Here is a 15,259-nt window from a genome sequence, read left to right on the forward strand (position 1 = left end):
TCTCTGATTGTGCTACTCCTCTTTTGAGAATGATGTTCAGTGATTTCCCTGCCTGTAAAACTATTGCAAATTTTTTTCAAAATACTATGAAAATATCACTTCACCTATAAAGGCTTTGCTGGTCCTACTAGTAATCATTAATTTATCTCTATTCAGTGGTTTTCCCACAACACTTTGGTCATATCTCTATTATAACTATTGTCAAATGGCATTTTAATTTTTTGAAACCCATTAATCTAACCAAAGTGAATGTTAAGTTCTTTAAAAGTAAAAACCACTTTGGGATTAGTACAACATAAAGAAAGCACTACAGCCAAAGAGTTATAACCAAGGCATTGACTTTAGAATCAAACAAGAACGACTTGAGTCTCAGTATCCACCTCTTCCTAGCATGTAACCTCATTGTTATCATCTGTGAATTGGGGATATCAACTAGATAATAATAATAATACATATTCTAAGTTTATGCATAGAATTTGTAAGGTGCTTAACACAGTACTTGTCACAAAGTATTTGCTAAGTCAGCTTTAGTTGTTATAATAATAATTCTTCCACATTTACAGATCGTCTCACTCATCACAGGTATCAATAAAATTTGGTAAATGAATTAATGAATGAATGATACCAGAATGTAATTATCTCTTGTATGCTTCTTTTATGGCATAAGTAATTTGAGAAATTCAGTAAGCATTGCTCCTATCATCAGAATAAATTTTAGGGCACAGGAAACTAAGGCAAAGACATAATTTTCATAAAGCCAAATGCAGATAGAGATAGAAACAAAGATACCCAAAAATAAAAGGCATTTGCTTTAAATCCCTCCAATTAATATATTTTTCATGGTTGCATTTATCAAATAGGCTGATTATCGCCTTAACACGTAGTAGGATGCCTCTGATGGTATTTGGTAAGAGTAAAAAGTGGAACAGAACACTATTGTGGGCTGCAATGCTCATGAGAGAGATTTATCCTGGGGGCAGTCTCTGGACAGATTGTGTTCCTGAGACCCATTTGTGGAGAGAAAGCAGGGTGGGCCTGAAATGTTATGTTTACTTTTCCTGCAAGAGTGAGAGAAGGACAGGATAAATAAATACTGGGACCCAGAGCAGGCACTGCCAGTGTCTTATAGAAGAAATAACTGAAGAAGCTATATCAATATTTGGCTGAGAATCACCCTGGATTTACTAACTCTGAAATATCCATGAACCTACTCATATTGCCCGTGTTATTATTTCCTCCAGTTGTGCTGCCCAGGTTCAGGCCCTTGTCACTTTTCACCTGAAATGTTGTCAAACCTTCTGAAGTGAGGTCTTAGCAGCTGATCTCTAGGGCTTTCCTCCACTTGCCAGCCAACAAGTGTCACCTTCAAAGGCAGACTCCTTTAGCTCAAGCCACTGCCTCAGATCTCTTTAGCTATTCATTCTTTTCAAGATCCAATGAAACCCCCTAATTTTGGTATAAATTGGGCTCTAATTAATCTTTTTAGTTTTATCGACTCACACCCCCCCCCACCAACTTTAGAGTCACCCTTAATTCTGGTTATATTAAATCACCCATAGTTTCCCAAGGAGGCCATTAAGTCTTACATCCATGTCTTTGCTTAAGTTATTCTTTCTTTTCAGAATGCTTTTCTCGACCTCACTGAACTATTATACATGAGTTATGTGAACAACAAAAGCTTGCCTTTTCTGTAGTCTTCCATACATTCCCATTTCCCATTCTGAATGAATCATTTGCTTTGTTAAGATTCCACTGCCCTTATTTCCTATGTTCACACCTACGTTATTGTAGGTTAGGTTAATTAGTTACTTATGAATTTCTGATGTCTCTAATTAGTGAGTTCTTTGATTTTGAGGTTTTAGTTTCCTTCATCATCACTTGTCTAGGATTTAGCACACTTTCATGGTCTTATAAATATTTGCTGAATAACTGGAGGAATTTAGGATGGAGGCAGAACAAAGATAGGACTAAAGAAGTGTTTCCTCAATGTCTTTAGTTGTATAAGTTACGAAAACTGAGTATGAACTGAGAAGTGAATCAATTCCTTCACAGATCAGTTTATATACATCTCACAGACTCAGATTTAAAGAGATATTTCTGGATGTATTTTATGTAAAAATATTGGTTTAACATATGCAAATATCTACCAGAAAAAAAATAAAAATATAAAACTATCAACGTTTCCTATGTGATTCTTTTAATCACTTCCCATATTTTTCCAACTTGTCTAAAGAATGACATTTTCCTGAGGGGGAAAAAAAAATAAAAATAGATCATTATGAACAAAACTGCAGAATTTTGGTAATAAAACATCTGAATTTTAATACAATTGTGGTTTAAAGCCATTATTAAGTACTCTGAGATACCACCATGGGGCAATTATCAGTCTCTCATTAAGGCTTCTATTTATAATTTTGGGTATTAAGAAGCATGTCAGATATGATCCATCTCTAAAATTCAAATGAAAAAACTGAAAAATAACTTCCATGGTGATGAACAGTGATAGTTTCCCCAAAGGTGGTCTGTGAAATTTTTCAGAGGAAATGAGTTTGCTATGGAGAAGTTGAATTAAGAAAGACTGATTTAAACTATTAAGAAATTAAGTTTCTGGAATTTTTTAGCATGTACATATATCTTCTGTGAAGTCTTATTGATTAAAGTAAGACAGTCCCAGTAAAATTTTGGGAAAGACAATGATATGTTATTATATCAGTACTTGAAATGAGAGTCAGTTACTATAATAAATAAAAACCAGCATTCCAAAATATAGTATAGAGTACAGCAATAGAGTCTAAAAACACCTGCCTTTGTACTTCTCTAATTAAAAGTCACGAGTCTAGCAAATGTGTTTTTATTAAACAGTTCCATGAGCTTTTTCATTACCTCTGTTATATTTCTAGACTTTCTAGCTGACTGTGGTGCATACAATTGTTGGTGAGTGAAGCAAAGGTTAAGTGTGTATGACACAGATGAGCCCTGAGATTAAGGATATGCTATGAAATGCATGTGGACATTCATGATTTAAGCCAATGAACTGTGGCCTGAAATGATGTCACACGAAGCAGAGCAGTAAGTGGAAGGTTAAACCTACTTGCATCTCGGCTCATTAAACGCAGTTAAAGTGCAAATCCCCTCATTCTGACAGTAGTGATCACAAGGGTTCTCTTTCTGGTCACAGCGCTGACTTTTAAACCCCACAGAGCATCTGCAGAATTTCAGTAAAATACAGCTAAATAAAGCAGCTAACTTTTTACTTTTTGCCAAATATGTTTCAAATGTATTTCATACAGAGATGGTAACATACGAATAACATTTTTCTCCTGTATGCTCTCTTCTCTCACACACACTCATCATATGCTACTCTGACGAGGTGGGGTACAAAAAGCAGACTTGGGTCTTATGTGGACATCATCCTTCTAGTCAAGCAATGGTGAAAGAAAATTCAACATAGAGACCCCATAAGCCGAATGGTTTTATTTCAAGTTGTCCATTTGGACAACCAGGAATTTGGATGGAAAAAATATTAAATTCCAGATTTTCTCAGGAGCAGAGAATCTCCAACACTTTCCAAATGTTTAGAAACCCAGATTCGAGCCAATGTATTCTAGAGGAGCAAGGGGCTGAAAAGGCTTACATAACACGACACTCTAAACCTGATACAAACATCAAATAGCATTTTACGCTTGAAAAAAATACCTCAAATTCTTTTGAAAAGAATGGCCTCAAATACTAAAGTATTCGTAAATATGATTATGTCTGGGTTTCACATATCTGAACACGGTCAATAAAATTAGAACAATTTTCCCTGACGTTTCCAAGTTCAAAGATCTATGAATGTCTGAAATGGATATGATGCTAAGAACTGAATGAACTCTTCTTTATGAAATCACTAGCAAATTGATGAACGAGGAGATTCTGTACCACATGAACCAATGAAGGACAATAGCTGATTAGAGATGTCCATGAAACATCCCTCTAAAATGTATTATCCCCAAGAAAGGAGAACAATGGAGCAGAGATTCCATGTACATACAAAGTCATAACATTAAATGCCCACGTTATATAATACTCACAGACACACAGGTACATTTGTCTCAGGGTCCAGCTGGCATGTGCCACCATTGTAACAGTAGCCATCACATAACTGACAGCTAGAGGCAATCTTTCCATTAGTGCAGCTGCAACAACCGAGAAAAAACACACAACTTATTGTTACTGGCATAATTATGGTTGAAAGCTGATGCAAACTCTCTGCACATGATAATATTCATCGTAGAGGGGTAATGCAGTGGCTGGCTAAAAAAATTTTCCGAAAGACAGACTTGCTGAAGGCAGATTATACGTATAATATATACATGTATATATTATACATACATACATATTATACACAGATTATACGTATATATATATATATATATATATATATATATATATATATATACGTATGTATACATATTTATATATTTATATATTTATATATACAATGATGACACATACATTTTTTCTTTTGGTAATTTGCAACCCATTTGCTTAATATAAAAGTTAAATACAGCTAGATATATATATGTGAAAAATATCCTCTAATGTCTGTCACTTAAACTTCAAGGAGACATTTGCATCAATATCTTATTCCTTTTTCACATAATTAAAATTCGGTTAGATCGGTATGATTATAAGTCACATGATCAAATACTCTGGAAGCAAATGCTTCAGCTATTCCTTCTAACCTGGAAAAAATGGTCCAAAGAACTGTTACGAGTTTTAGAGTCCACATTTTATAAGAAAATACAGGATTATCCTGTAGACACTTGTATCTCACAATTTCTTTTTGAATATGCATTATACTGAATGCATATTCATTATTTTCTAACAGAAAACAAACATGGAGTAGTTCATTGCTAAAATAAACAGTAATATTAGAATAACAATATGCAATACAGCAACAAAGTAATGAGGTAGGCTTACTTGGTAAACTGATGGAAATTACTTTAATTTACAGCACATTACATGTCTAGGATAAGAATAAACAACACTATGGCTATTTCTACATGGGAAACACAAGTGTAACAATAATAGAAGAAACATAAATTTCTTATTTGCCATGTTATATTTTTAAATACATATATACAATTAGATTGAACATTAAAAATTGTTGGGGGAACAGAGAGAAAAATGCATCGACATTCCAAATTATCAAGGGACCTCTTCTATTAGATGCATGGTAATAGAATCATACATGCCTTGGCTCACATCTGAATTACAGTAGATCTTGCCAATATTCTGATTATGAGATCATGTTAGTACGAGGTGTTATGAAGCAATCAATGGTATCACAATAACTCTGAACATAACCTTGACAAAGAAATCAGGCTGCAATATAATTGATTGATCACTGTGATCCTTTCCATGATGGATGTCTATTGCAGTACATTCATCACAGGATAACTCCCAATGATAGGTTAGATGCCTCAAATAATTGGTTGGCAAGCTTGTAGTTCACTTATTTATACATATCTATTTGACATCATGTGGCTGGTAGCTCTGTAGAAATGCACTAACCCACTTATCACTTTTCTAGGTGTTTAATTTAAAGATATTTTTAGGAGTCTGGATTGTAAACTCACATTTCTTTTCAAGATGAAGAGAAGCACTAGATGTGAAATGGACATATGTGAAAGTGGAACCAAACATGGGGAGGTAGGCACTGGTTTAAAGTTTCTGAGATTTAACAGAGAATATCACATCCTTTGAAATCTATTAATGGCATTCAAATATGGATGAGTCAAGCATGCATTTAGTAATATTGGTGTCTGATATGCTAAATGGCTCGGGGAGACCCTTTCTTGCCTTCCATGTCTAACCTCCTTGAAAATCAAAGAACAGAAAGCTATAGTTTCTTGTTCCATCAAAGGGACAAAATCAGAGAGAAAAAGTAACTCATTATACATTAAACGATTTCCCATAAGAAAGAAAACTATACATGGAATATCAGTTTTAAAAGAGAAAAAATAATTCTAATTTTATATTTCTACTTCCAAGAGTAATAAAAGATGTTTCGTTTTTCTCCTGAAGACTTTATTTGAATTCTAAATTGAGACAGAAATTTGTAGATATTTCACTTATGAAATACAAATTATCCATATCATTATAATGCAGTACAGTTCATATTTTAATGCAAGTTTTCATCATAATTTTGTTTCCTAGAGACATATGTGACACACACACAGACACACACACACACACACACACACACACACACACACACATAGTTTGTGATATATCACTTTCCAAAGTTGTTCAGTACATGAAAATAATTCCCATAACAATATCACAAAGGTGTTATTTAGGCTATTCAAAATTATGAGCAAGTCTCTCTTCATCAATATTTACTTAGCTTTCCAGAAGAGAAAAAAGTATGCAATTAGCTCCATTTTAAAGATTATACTCATCATGCTTGACGGGTATCAATTCTAGTTGGCAGCTCATAGGCTGTGTATTAGAAACACACCTGACTATTGAACATCACAAGTATACATAGCGGCATGAATTTTCCTATTTAAAAGATTTATTTTAACTCAGCTGTGATTTTGTTTTAGTATCAGTTCTTTATTTATGAAACAGAGATTCCAATATCACTGTAAACCTCATTTAATGCTAGGATCAAAAGTAACATAGGAATGAAAGCAAAGTTGTCTAGTAAGTTTCAGAATATCCAAAGAATCCTGTTTGTATTGTTATGCTGGTATGTTTTTATATAACCTATCTGATACATCAAGTATTATACTCCTATTTTTAAACTTCTACTATCTATTCATAGTCAGTAACTATTATTTTTACATATATTCTTACAAAAAAGATCTTTTAAGGATTAAGAACTATAATGTTGAACCTCGATAACCTACTTAGGTTACGGGCTCTGGTGTTTCTCGGTTGGCAAAGCCAGTGTTCTCTGAATAGCAGACAGTGCTGAGAGCCAAACATCTTGACCTTCCTTCCTCATATGGAACTTCTCCATGTAATGGAAGCAGAATGTGTGTCTCTGCCTGAGATTTTCTAAGTAGGAAACTGCGGCTCACAGACTTTCTTAGATGATGCTCCATGATTCCTTATGTGAAAGAAATGGGGCTGTAAAGAAGATTCTACAGAACATCCCTGACATGGTACACTAGATGTGAGGGAAAATGCATGCCCACTTATTGAAATAAAGTTTTGTCATGATGAAGTTTCATCACAAAGAACTGATGGTCTTAATAAGCAAACACAATTTGGGTAGTTTATATGAAAATGAATTTTGCTTTTATGTTCTTATCAAAGGCATATATTTATAATTAGTCGTATGTTCAATTACTTTACTTAAATAAACTATGTAATTTCAAATGTACCAATTTGAGGGTTTGAGTAAACGTCATTTATGATGATAGCACAAATCATATTTAGAGTAAATTCTAAAATGAGAGTAAATAAAAAAGAAAAAAAATTGATGATGTATGTAATAAAATTTTATTGGACCTTGTTTGGCAAAGCAAAATAACTCAGGGCCAGTACTGTCACAGAGCTGCTGCAGCGGAAGCTGTAGCATGAACACTTTAAGGCAAGCTTTTCTGTCTCATATTATCATTTATTATACCTCTGAGAAAGGCAAGTGATAAGAGTCCAGTTCTTTATAAATCCTTCTTTTAAAAGGATTAAAAGAAGCTGTTAAAAGAAGTTTGGAATGAGGATTGGTCTCTGACCTCCATGGCATCAATTTGTTTCATGATAGAAACTGAGTATCATTCCCCTTTAGCGGTCATGTTCTATTTTCCATTCACCTAACCTTAAAGCCAAAGGGCAAAAGACAATGTAACCGAAGTGTAATTTGGGCATTATGTTTTAGTTGCTTCCTAGGAAATATTATTCCTTCTTATTTTGGACCATAATGTTCAAAGTCAAATACAAAAACAAAATATGTTTCCATTAGACAGGTCTTTTGCTTCTCCCCAAAAGGATCATTTTCTAACAACAGAAAAGCAAACACTCACTGTTGATAATAATAATGAAACAATTAAAAGCCTGAGATAATTCTAACTTAGCAATATCACATATAGTTTTCTGAAGGTAACATTTCACTATTTCTTTCTTTCTATTAGGAATATTCTATATAGGGAATGACCTGACCATATTACATGCTGAATTTTTGTGTTCCCCAGACGTATATAATAGGTGTTTAATAAGTGTAGATTTGATATAAATGAATCGAACTTCATCTCTAGACACACACACACACACACACACACACAAACACACATACATACACACACAAAGAGGATGTAAAAGAGTATTAAATTGGGTTGCCATATAAAATTTTAGAATAAAAATAATTTCCATTGTTTTCAGTTTATTGATGGACTGCTATGCCCTTTTGAGGTCAAATGTTTTTATAAATAAAGCTGGATGTCCACTTACTTGCAAAATATATCGTCACTGTCTTTATTTACAATGCAGTGTCCCCCATGGCACCTTGTACATTTGTCAACCTCACATTTTGGTCCTTCATAGCGTGTTGGACAGACACATTCAACACTTCCATCATCCCCAATGGTACAGGATTCGGAATTCACACAGTAGTGGTGACATACGTCTAAGAATAATGCACAACAGAAAAATGAATATTACAAGATGTTTTACTTCAGTCATTAACTGTTACCATTTTATTTAATATTTAAAAATGGTCAATCAATAGGTAGATTAATTTACAGAAGCAGCTTGTAATTACATGTAACTATAATTCTCTAATAATGCTATTGATTCCTTCTTTTGCCTGAGTTGGGCACCATTTCACGTGGCTAAGAGGAGATGTGTTATATTGCTGTAACACTAGCTGATAAACTCTTTTGTTTCTGAATTTTAAAGTTTAACAAGTTCCCTTAGCTTTCTTTCTAGTGAGCAATAGTACTGTTATTCTGAAATGAGCAGAAATGCTCAAGATTTCTTTAGCTGTCATTTATCATTGCCTCTCCCTGCCCGTTTTCATCCACAGAACAGGGTATGTGTGGTAAGCAGAAGACTTCTACCTCTGCACCTGGCCTTAGTGTGATGGAAAGAAGCCCCCATCTACACAATCCAGAACAGTTCTAAGTATTTCCAAACACCTGTGTAGGTGAGGAGACAACCTGTGCTTCTCATGAAACTCCAAGAGAAAAGTGGACTGGGAAACTCACTGATCTCTCATGGGTGGGAAGTGATAACGTAAATTTAAGCTCTCGCCCCGCTCCTAGGTGAGAAGCTAACTGCCCCACCAGTCAGAGGGAAAAAGCTCCCTGCGTTCTGAGCCTTTTGTTTTGAAAGATATTTCTTACTGAGCATTACATACAATTTTCTCAGCTACAAAGGAAGACATCCTCAAATATTTACTTCTCTATTTCCTGAATGTGAGCAATAAAAGATCATTTAATATAATAACCACACTAACTCTGTAATTATACATTCCACCTCACTCTTTTCAAAAGCAGACAATTCTATATGTATGTTTATATATGTACATTATAATTTACTACTTTCAAAATATTGAAATTCATAATACAAACAATTTTATGCAAAATAACTAATAAAGTCGATCCCAGACTTTGTGCTTAGAAACTGCAATTTCTGTTTAGCTATCTAATTGTTAAGTAATGTTAAATGAGATTACTTGAGATGAAAATCACAATTTATAAACTTCAACCTGCTGTAAGACAATCATAAGTGGATGAGGTAAATTAAAACATAATTTATTATTCTCCTTTTTGTATATTTACCGAACCCTTTATTAAATCAGACAGAAATTAAATTTATTGACCGGCTTGCTTCATATTAATGGAAATTTATTTCATGCAATTTCATGCTTGCCCTTGCATTATACCAAGTCCCACATTGAGATTCAATGCTTAAATCTGTTAATATGGGTTTTGGCTATATTTAAGAAAGGCAGTACTTTCAAAAGGTGAGAGACTTGGAGGTCTAAAAGTTAAGTCAACGTTTGCATCTGTCCATTATGGTGTCTGTTTGTAGTTATTCGAGGCTTGGGAAGAAAATGTATTAGCAACAGTCTATATGATCATCTAGTACCATCTCCTTTTAATGCAGAAATCTCTAACGAACAATTTTCATCAGTTATGTTACTAGATACCTTTTATTAGAGTAAGTTATTTTAACATTGCCCCAGTTGCCTTACATTTCATCTTTTTGTCCTGGTTCAGTTGATGCGACATAGAAGTTGGCTGAGGTACCTTTCCAATATCTTCATATTATGTCCTTATTCAGAGGTTTACATAGTGGATAGTTCATTAGATACCTGTAGGGACTTATTTGCAAATGCACATTCCACTGCCCTTCGCTGTCGCCTACCACCCAACCCTAGATTCTAATTCATAAATCTGAAATTGGGCCCAGATGATTCTCATGGGAAAAACTGAGGAACTAGAATTTGGAAACTAGGGTGTCTAAGAAATGATCTGGAGATACTTTTACTGATTAGCAAAGAAATGACACCGTCTAATAGTTGTAAATTAACTGGATTTGACTGACACAGCTTATTTCTTGACTATATTTGTGAACCCTAACTAAAATGTAATTTGTAATCTAAAATCTTGAACTATTTTGTTTGCATAACCCTATTGGTGAAAAAGCCTGAGAAACTAGGAAAAAAACCAAAAAAAAACGGGGTTAACATTCTGAGGGTTGATGATTGCCCTATACACGCTGTAGCAAGGAATAGTTCACATTTACCTAGAGTGCTAAAGGACAAGGTTAAAAACATATCTATAATTTACTAATTATAAGTAATTTTGATATATAAATTAAATCTGATTTAGAGTAAGATTAAAAAGATGTGAGAATATACACAACTCCTAAATAATCAAGGGGATACAAATTAACACTTCAAAGATATACCATTGCACATCCACCAAACTGACTGCAAATAGCACAGACTCTCATACACTACCAGTTGGAATATAAATTGGTTCAACCAATGTGGAAAACAATTGACATTATCCACTAAATTGGAACATGCTCACACCTTATACCCTAGCATTTCTATTCTTAATATAGAGGGAAAAGTATACGTATGTGCACAAGAACATGTACATGACATGCACAACGACCTTTTTTCAGAAATAGATAAAACTGGAAATAATCCAAATGTCCATCACAGGAAGAATGGATGAACTGTGTTTCATTCATACAATGGAATATAAATATACATAGACACATAAATGAAAAATGAAACATGGATAAATCACACAGAAATAATATTGAGAGAAAAAAACTGGACACAAAAACAATATACTACTTTTTTATTTATATACAGTTCAAAAGGTAAAACGAATCTATGGCTTTAGAAATCAAAAAAGAGATATCTTTGGGAAGAAGAGAAGAAATAGTGATAACGACTGTCGGGGGATATCTGGGGTACTGATAATGTTAGCCGTGAACTAAATGTTGGTTACACTGGTATGAAAATCTAGTGATAATTTATTGAACTGTATACTTGTGATTTTAAACTTTTCTCTGTATATTGTATACTTCAATAGAAAGTTTTATTTAACCCAATGGCTTATAAGCTACAATTAGAATATTTTAGAAATTCTGGAATATTTGCTAACTAGTTAGGCGCAATAGTGTTTCTCTTTATAGACACTATTTTTTTTAAAGGATTTCATGCTCTATTTTTTATGCATTAGAGGAAATTCTTCACTCTTTAATACACTCAGTATTTTTTCATAGCATTTCAGATGGACATTATTCAATGCAGTTGATTGACCTCATGGCATAAAAATGGAATCCAAAGAATGTAAAATAAATGTTTGTTTAAGAGAAAATTGTGAAATAAACATATATTAGAATTTGCACTTTAATAAATAATTCTAAATTGCATGCTGTTAAGCCATGATACTTTTTCCCTTTAAAAAGAACACTTTCTCTATAAATATTCAAATGAAAGACATTTCATTTTTCTCAGTTCACGTGCTTAGCACTCTATGCTAAGTTGAAGTTCAGGGACAGAGAGTTGCTCACTATACTCTGGTCCTGCCATAGTTGTTACTCAATTCTCCTTCTTGTGAAAATTTTCTGACTATTAGGCTTGAGATGTGGAGCTCATGGAAGTTGTTGTTATACGTTTGGCTGGATTGTTTTCTGTATCACTATTAGAATTTTAGTCCCTAACACTTTGAATGTATTATATTCTATGTTCCTTTCCTCCTTCCCTCCCTCCATCCCTATATCCTCTCCTTTCTCCTTTCTCTCTTTCTCTCTTCCTCTCTTTCTCCATTTTTCTCCCCCCTCTGTCTCTCTGTCTCTCGTCTCTCTGTCTCTCTCTCTCTATCTCTCCCCTTTTCCCCTCCTTCCTTCCTGTCCTTTCTCTCTCCCTTTCTTGTCTTTCCTTTAAACCTTCACTATTTATTCAATTCCAACTCCAAGATTCCTGAACACAAGAAAAGGTAGATCTTACTTAATAAGGGACTTTGGCATGTGATATTTAAACTACCACATAAGCATTGGATACTTGTAAATTGGAAGGCAAAAATAATTATTTCAAGTGCTCCTCTCTTTTATTTCATGTATAGTCATGACCCATACTATGTGCAAATCCAGGAAAGAGTTGCAAACATCTGTTGGTGCTGTCTGTTTCTAAACTGGGTGACTCAACCCAAGTTCATGTTCTCTGCAACTGCCTCAATATCATGACAGCAATGTGTAATACGCTGTAGAAATGCAACCCATTTCTCTCTCATTCTCTTCTCAGCTATAATCCACTTGGAATTACAAGCTTCTATGTATAATATATACTGTATGTTCATCAGTGTCACATCTCCATATCTCTCAAATAATTACATATTTAACTAAGTATCTCTCCAGCTATTTATGTAATAAAAGGAATACTTTCATTAACATTTCTCAATCCAGCAGAAATCTAACAAAGGATGAAGAGGAACAGTATATGAGAAGGCTCCTTTTGTTTGCAGTTGCTTGCTTTGGTTCTACGGATTCTGCTCTGAGCTAACAAGCTCTGAAATAAGGAGAAGTTTAGTAGTCACTACAAAAACACTTTTCTTATTGAAGAACACTGAAAAACAGTTGCTCCATAAATTTTACCAATTTAAGCAGCAAGAAGGATTTAAAACTATTTTGAAAGTAATCTTTCCATAAGATATATTTTCTTAAATAAAACATATCAACATTTTTATTAATGACTCATTTTATTAATGACTCATTTATCTCTATGACTATCAATTATTTGTATGAACTTTGCAGAAGTTTTGTAGCATTCTGCTGTTTATAATGTTTCACCTTTGACCAGTGAAATATTGCTGATTATGAAGCAGTAAACAAATCTAAATATAAAACTTAATTGCTTCCAAAAAAAAAAGTTAGCGATGTGTTGGTTGGTTAACACTGAAGTGTGCAGCTAAGGGACTGTCTTCTCTTTTCTGACACACAGACATAGGCACAGATACACACACACACGTGCACACACACACACACACACACACACAAACAACCATGTATTTTTTCTTCAAATTTTAAATTTGACTTAATTTAAACTGAAAGACAGTTAAAAAAAGTTGTAGAATAAAAGAAAACAGGTTTGAAGAAAATGGATGATAGACCTTTTGATTAAGGGGTCAGAATAGGAAAAGGATTGAAGATAGAAGAGAGGAATTAAAGACTGACAATAAAAGAGCATAGCAACATTTGCCAGTAAGTGTTCAGCAGGAAGAGTCTGAATTTATGGAAAGAAAAGCTGGTGGAACAACATGGCTGATTCTCACTTTGAGCAACACGAGTACTTTAACCATGACAACAAAATGAAGGTGGTGGATCCATCACTGATTATTTGTTGTGGACATACATGTGCCTTATGGTATAGTGGGAGCTGTGGGAAGAGTGCAGAAATTAAAGAGAGGACACCATGACTCAGACAGAAGATGACCCACATGAAAGTTGAAAACAAGAAGCAAAAAGAAACCAAAACTGATCTAAATAATGTCCACTGTAGCAAGACTCTACGTATGTTACTACCAACACAATCTTTCTTTCATGGAACTTGCTGTGTCATAAATTTGGAACATTTTACAACCTTGAATAGCATAACGATTGGGATGTTCTGCATATGATAAGAAGGAACAATAATGAAATGTAATTAATCTGTACTAAGAAAGTAGAGATTACCATGAAAGTATATAATAGCACTTTATACTCACAATATAAAAAATGTTATAACCTCTATAGGATAATTACACTAAGAACTACAGACATAGAAGCACCAACACAATCATGTAATCTAGGACAAGGATGGTTACATAATTACAGAGTATTCATATGGTAATTAGGTAGACAGTAACAGGAGAAAAAGTGAATGGCTGTTTTCTGCAACAGAAATGAAATACTTTTCAAGGGAGATCATCATTGCACTCTGTCTCTCTCTTTCTTTTTCTCTTTTTCTATTACTCCTTTTGAAGCAACTAGAAATACACGCATATACAGTTCTTTCTTTAATCTTTTTACAGTATATTAATAGACTGCATAAAATATATGCATGCATGAGTTTATATACAGATTTATGAATATTCATGGGGAACCAGATGTCTGTAAAATCTCTAGTTGCATATAACACCTTTCCCAAATATTTCTTTCCATTGAAAGGTAATTGCCAAGACTGTTTAGCTCTTAACTCAAATTTGCCACTGTGTCAGTCATAGTTAATGCAGTGTGAAATTTACTTAAAGAGAAGAAAACCAAAGTAAAATAATACCACCTAAACAGGAGATGAAGACACTTGGTAAGAATAATGGGGAACATGGAGAATCTTTAATTAGTAATACAAGATTGGTTATACAGGGGAGAAAAAAATCTTACAATTACACATATGTCTAGGAATTGTTCTACTTCACTGAATTTTGACCTGGACTTAAAAAAAAAAAAAATAAGTGAATTGACTTTAAGATTCATAATTTAAGTAAGCATTTGATAATTTGGGACTGCACACACACAGAAAAACAATAAATGAAAAGTAGGTCTGGATTACTTTCCCAAAGAAGACTAGGTAAATTCCACAATGCATACAAAGCCCCAGACATTCTGTCACTGACTCCAGTTTCAGTGCAATTCACACTCCTCCTTCACTGCCTCTTAATTGTGTCCCAGGAGCAATAGGTTCTATGGAATCTGCTAATATTCTCCCTGCAGGGAGGTTTATGGCTGCTTTCATGTATGTATGAAATGTAGAACAATTTCC

At 33.9% G+C, this 15,259-nt stretch overlaps 1 protein-coding gene across 3 annotated transcripts in view; it reads right to left on the reverse strand.

Moving 5' to 3' along the window:
* Positions 1-15,259, reverse strand: part of LRP1B (LDL receptor related protein 1B) — a 1,805,568-nt gene that overhangs the window by 34,325 nt on the left and 1,755,984 nt on the right. For 2 of the 3 annotated variants that reach the window (XM_074335779.2, XM_074335774.2), the window contains exons 85-87: positions 8,446-8,620; positions 4,074-4,178; positions 3,092-3,205 (exon numbers count right to left, since the gene is read on the reverse strand). In XM_074335779.2, the coding sequence (XP_074191880.2) occupies positions 3,092-3,205; positions 4,074-4,178; positions 8,446-8,620 (394 nt within the window). The remainder of the gene's footprint in view (positions 1-3,091; positions 3,206-4,073; positions 4,179-8,445; positions 8,621-15,259) is intronic. The other variant, XM_074335783.2, reaches the window with a different exon arrangement.

The sequence above is a fragment of the Rhinolophus sinicus genome, chromosome 17 (assembly GCF_057876585.1).
Source record: "Rhinolophus sinicus isolate RSI-liver-muscle chromosome 17, RSI-T2T, whole genome shotgun sequence".
NCBI classification, from domain to species: Eukaryota; Metazoa; Chordata; class Mammalia; order Chiroptera; family Rhinolophidae; genus Rhinolophus; species Rhinolophus sinicus.